We start from the raw sequence: 6,365 nt of genomic DNA, 5'->3' as shown, positions 1-6,365 counted from the left end.
TACACTACACTACACACTACACTATACACTACACTACTATACACTACACTATACACTACACTACTATACACTACGCTATACACTACACACTACACTATTATACACTACACTACTATACACTACACTACTATACACTACACTAAACACTACACTACTATCCACTACACTACACTATACACTACACACTACACTACACTAGACACTACACTACACTATACACTACACACTACACCATACACTACACTATACACTACTATACACTACACTATACACTAGTATACACTACACTATACACTACACTATACACTACTATACATTACACTATACACTACACTATACACTACACACTACACTATACACTACACTATACACTACACTATACACTACACTATACACTACACTATACACTACACTACTATACATTACACTACACTATACACTACACACTACACTACACTATACACTACACACTACACTACACTATACACTACACTATATATTACACTTTACACTACACTATACACTACACTACTATACACTACACTATACATTACACTACACTATACACTACACTACACACTACACTACACACTACACTATACACTACACTATACACTACACTACTATACACTACACTATACACTACACTATACACTACACTATACACTACACTATACACTACACTTTACTTTACACTACACACTCCACTACTCGACACACGATGTCGGTGCGCTCAGCGGCAGGTCGTCCAACGCCTCGCTGGGAGTGCATTGCGGCGTTGTTGGCGTCAACGTTTCGCTCACCGGCATTGTCCGGGGACGTCGCAACCTCCATGCAGCGAATCGCAGCCCGGCCTGCAAATTGCTGAGGCAGGAAGCCGAAGAGAAAATTTTTCGCCATTCTGGCAAATCGCCCGATCACGGCAACGATTCCGCTGGTTGATGTAACGGCGAAACGTCACGGTGCTCACACACATTGTCAATGTCGTGGATTTACTCTGCAAACACACCGGTGGGCTCATGTCGTATACTACACTATACACTACACTACTATACACTACAATATAAACTACACTACAATATACTACACTACTATACACTACACTACAATATACTACACTACTATACACTACACTATTATACACTACACTATACACTACACTACAATATATTACACTACTATACACTACATTATACACTTCACTACAATATACTACACTACTATACACTGCACTATACACTACTATACACTACACTACTATACACTATACACTACACTATACACTACACTATAATATACTACACTACAATACACTACTATACACTACACTATACACTACACTATAATATACACTACTATACACTACACTATACACTACACTATACACTACACTACTATATACTACTATATACTATACGACATTACCATACACTACACTATACACTACACTACTATACACTACACTATACACTACACTACTATACACTAACACTACACTATACACTACACTACTATACACTACACTACTATACACTACACTATAATATACTACACTACTATACACTATACTATACACTACACTACTATACACTACACTACTATACACTACACTATACACTATACTATACACTACACACTACACTATACACTACACTACTATACACTACACTACTATACACTACACTACTATACACTACACTATACACTACACTACTGTACACTATACACCACACTACTATACACTGCACTATACTTTAAACTACAATATACTACACTACTATACACTACTGTGCACTTCACTATACTATACACTACTGTACACCACACTACTATACACTATAAACTACACTATACTTTACACAATACTTTACACGATACACTACACTAATATACACTACACGACTATACACTACTATACATTACACTATATACTGCACTATATATTACATTAAACACGACTATACACACACTATGCACCACTAGACACTGCACTACTATACACTATACTGTACACTACACTACTATACTATGCACAACTATACACTACACTATACTATACACAACTATACACTACACTACTACACTATACACTACACTATACACTACACCATACACTACTATACACTACACTATACAGTACACTTTACACTACACTATACTATACACTACACTATACACTACACTATACTATGCACTACACTATACACTACTATACACTACACTATACACTATACTATACACCACACACTACTATACACTACTATACCCCACTATACACCACACTATATACTACACTATACACTACACTATACAATACACAACTATACACTACACTATACACTACTATACACTACACTATACACTACACGATACACTACACTACTATACACTACTATACACTACTACACTATACACTACACTACACTATACACTACACTAAACACTACTATACACCACACTACTACACTATACACTACTATACCCTATACTACTATACACTATACTGTACACTATACACGACACTATACACTACACTATACATTACTTTAAATTATAATAGTAACAAATTGGCATTTTGTTGACGTTACAAATCCCTTACTGATTGGTTGTGTCGGGTGGTGGAGGGTTACGACACAACATCGATACTTATGCAATCTGATACCAACAAACCTTTGTTACGACAAATATCGGTCGTGAAAGGCTCCCTACGCGTCAAGCTTGAGAAAGTATTCGCTTCCAAAGCAACGAGGTCGTCAATTCGGGGCGGCGGTTTCAGAGTGCACGGCCTCCCAGCGGCTCCCCAAGATATCGGCAGGAAAGAACGCTCCAGAAGGCCGCTGCTGCTGCGAGAATGAGCGTAGTTCGCGTGGTGGTGGTGGTGGTTCCTGCTCCTTGACGAGCTCAGCAGCAGCGAGGGAGGTGTCGGGGGTTTATTTGTGTCAAGGATTGTGTTGTGTGTGTGTGCTTCATCAGGGCCTCACGTCACCACTGCTACCACCACCGCTACCACCACCACTACCACCACCACCAACACCGCCACCACCGCTACCACCACTACCACCGCTACCACCACCGCTACCACCACCGCTACCACCACCAAAACTACCACCACCGCCACCACCACCACCACCGCCACCACCACCGCCACAACCATCACCACCACCGCCACCGCCACCACCACCGCTACCACCGCTACCACCACCGCTACCACCGCTACCACCACTGCTATCACCACCGCTTCCACCACCACCACCACCACCGCCACCACCACCACTACCACCAACACCAACACCACCACCACCACCGCCACCAGCGCACCTCTGTCACAATATTCCCCCGCCCAGCCCGGCATGCACTCCTTGCGTCCGTGGGCGTCGCACTCGCTGTGGCCGAAGTGGTCGTCACGGCGACGGCACCACCGCTTGCAGTCGGCGCCGTAGTAGTCGGCGTGGCATCGCACGCGGACGCGGTACTCCAGGGCGGTGGCGTTGGCGGCGGCCGCGTGGTGCAGCGTCCGCCACGGCTCGCCGGGGCGGTCGCCAATGACGTGGACGGCTCGCGTCACCTGCCGGAGATCTCCTCCTGTGGGGGGGGGGGGGGGTGGAGGAAGAGGAGGAGGAGGATGTCGCGTGACGATTCAAATAAATAGCGAAATAAAAATGTGCAAAATAAAAGCATGCGAATATTTATTGAAATATTTACATGAATATTTTTTTGTTTGTTGTTTTTTTACGTGACTTTACCGAAAAGAACCAAAGAGTATAGAAATATTTACATGACTATTTATAGAAATATTTACATGAATATTTACGTAACATTTTTTTGCTGTATTATGTAACTATGTAAATACATAGCTGGATAAATATATGAACAATAAATACGTGTTATATGAAGATTTAAATAAATATGGTCGTAAATATTTCAACTATATTTATTTTTTAAAAAATATTTCAATATTGGCTGCGAATTTTAATAGCGCAGTGAGCTAACCACTGCACCACCGCTCATCATACGTGAGCAATATGCACGTACACACACGCGTACACACACGTACACACACACGCGTGCACGCACACACGCACACACGTACACACACACACACGTACACACGCACACACGTACACACACACGTACACACACACGTACACACACACGTACACACACACGTACACACACACGTACACACACACAAGTACACACACACACACGTACACACACGCACGTACCTGGCGCGGTGCCGTTGTGCTGTTCCCACACATCCACAGCCAGCGAGCACCACAGCTGCAAAGTTCAAGGTCACCGTCAATGAGTCACTCATTGATGGCGAGGTCACGGCGAGGTCACGGCACTCCCTCCCCTCTCTCACTTCCCTCCCTCCCTGCCTCCCTTCCCTCCCTCCCTGCCTCTCACCAGGTGAGCGTCTCACCAGGTGAGCGTCTCACCCTCACCAGGTGAGCGTCTCACCCCTACCAGGTGAGCATCTCACCCTCACCAGGTGAGCGTCTCACCCTCACCAGGTGAGCGTCTCACCCCCACCAGGTGAGCGTCTCACCAGGTGAGCGTCTCACCCTCACCAGGTGAGCGTCTCACCAGGTGAGCGTCCCACCCCCACCAGGTGAGCGTCTCACCCTCACCTGGTGAGCGTCTCACCCTCACCAGGTGAGCGTCTCACCCTCACCAGGTGAGCGTCTCACCAGGTGAGCGTCTCACCCCCACCAGGCGAGCGTCTCACCAGGTGAGCGTCTCACCAGGCGAGCGTCTCACCCCCACCAAGTGAGCGTCTCACCAGGTGAGCGTCAGGTGAGCGTCTCACCCTCACCAGGTGAGCGTCTTACCAGGTCAGTGTCTGACCCCCACCAGGTGAGAGTCTCACCCTCACCAGGTGAGCGTCTCACCATCACCAGGTGAGCGTCTCACCCCAACCGGGTGAGCATCTCACCCCCACCAGGCGAGCGTCTCACCCCCACCAGGTGAGCGTCTCACCAGGTGAGCGTCTCACCCTCACCAGGTGAGCGTCTCACCCTCACCAGACGAGCGTCTCACCAGGTGAGCGTCTCACCCTCACCAGGTGAGCGTCTCACCCTCACCAGGTGAGCGTCTCACCCTCACCAGGCGAGCGTCTCACCCCCACCAGGTGAGCGTCTCACCAGGTGAGCATCTCACCCTCACCAGGCTAGCGTCTCACCCCCACCAGGTGAGCGTCTCACCCCCACCAGGTGAGCGTCTCACCCTCACCAGGTAAGCGTCTCACCCTTAACCAGGTGAGCATCTCACCCCCACCAGGTGAGCGTCTCACCCCCACCAGGTGAGCATCTCACCCCCACCAGGTGAGCGTCTCACCCCCACCAGGTGAGCATCTCACCAGGTGAGCGTCTCACCAGGTGAGCATCTCACCCTCACCAGGCGAGCGTCTCACCCTCACTAGGTGAGCGTCTCACCAGGTGAGCGTCTCACCCTCACCAGGTGAGCGTCTCACCCTCACCAGGTGAGCGTCTCACCAGGTGAGCGTCTCACCCTCACCAGGTGAGCGTCTCACCAGGTGAGCGTCTCACCCTCACCAGGTGAGCGTCTCACCCTCACCAGGTGAGCGTCTCACCAGGTGAGCGTCTCACCCTCACCAGGTGAGCGTCTCACCAGGTGAGCGTCTCACCCTCACCAGGTGAGCGTCTCACCAGGTGAGCGTCTCACCCTCACCAGGTGAGCGTCTCACCCTCACCGGCCACGCGAAGTCGAAGGCCACTGACAGGAGGAGCCCCGCACCGCCTTCGCCGCGAGCGATGGCCGAGCCCAAGGGGCAAGGGCGGAGGCCCGGCGAGGGCCTCCGCCCGTGGGACGCCTACCCGAGGCAGACGCGGACCACGAAGGAGGAGGGGAAGGAGCCACGCAGAGCGTCGCCCCCGCTGGGCAGGGCCTGGAGAGAAGTCACCTGCAGGGAGAAGTCGCCAGAGGCGTCGCACTGCTGGGGGGGAGGGGGGAGGGAGAGGAGAGGAGGAGGTGAGGGGGGAGGTGAGGGAGGTGAGGGGGGGACATTGTAAGGAGCAACAGCAGGGGCAGAAGCAGCAGCAGGGGCAGCAGCGGCAGGGGCAGCAGGGGCAGGGGCAGCAGCAGCAGGGGCAGCAACAGGAGCAGCAGCAGGGGCAGCAGTGGCAGGGGCAGCAGCAGCAGGGGCAGCAACAGGAGCAGCAGCAGGGGCAGCAGTGGCAGCAGCAGCAGGGGCAGCAGCAGCAGGGGCAGCAGGAGGCCGGTGCAGTACGAACCCCGCACAGCGGCAGCAGCAGCAGGGGCAGGAGGAGGTAGCGGACAAAGTTCCCTGCTGCGTGGGGCCGCTGCAGATGCAGTTCACCCATCCTCCTCCTCTCCCTCAT

At 50.1% G+C, this 6,365-nt stretch overlaps 1 protein-coding gene across 1 annotated transcript; it reads right to left on the bottom strand.

Moving 5' to 3' along the window:
- Positions 1 to 799: 799 nt before the first annotated feature.
- LOC142913978 (protein jagged-2-like) lies at positions 800 to 6,365 on the bottom strand. Its single transcript, XM_076061101.1, has 5 exons — positions 6,258 to 6,365; positions 5,717 to 5,836; positions 4,227 to 4,281; positions 3,319 to 3,582; positions 800 to 864 (listed from the first exon to the last, which is right to left on the bottom strand). The coding sequence occupies exons 1-5, from the start codon at positions 6,363 to 6,365 to the stop codon at positions 800 to 802; spliced, it is 612 nt and encodes a 203-aa protein (XP_075917216.1).

The sequence above is a fragment of the Petromyzon marinus genome, unplaced genomic scaffold, assembly GCF_048934315.1.
Source record: "Petromyzon marinus isolate PM22_M1 ecotype Great Lakes invasive population unplaced genomic scaffold, UKy_Petmar_22M1.pri1.0 PM_G_Scaffold_27, whole genome shotgun sequence".
NCBI lineage: Eukaryota > Metazoa > Chordata > Hyperoartia > Petromyzontiformes > Petromyzontidae > Petromyzon > Petromyzon marinus.
Note: the sequence above shows the minus strand (reverse complement) of the source record. Positions and strands in the feature narration are given on the sequence as shown.

Coding starts and splice junctions, on each gene's coding strand:
- LOC142913978 (XM_076061101.1), bottom strand. CDS start 6,365: ATGAGGGAGAGGAGGAGGATGGGTGAACTGCATCTGCAGCGGCCCCAC. Junction 5,837..6,257: donor TGCTGCTGCCGCTGTGCGGG/GTTCGTACTGCA, acceptor TGCCTCGGGTAG/GCGTCCCACGGGCGGAGGCC. Junction 3,583..4,226: donor GCACAACGGCACCGCGCCAG/GTACGTGCGTGT, acceptor CCCCCCCCACAG/GAGGAGATCTCCGGCAGGTG.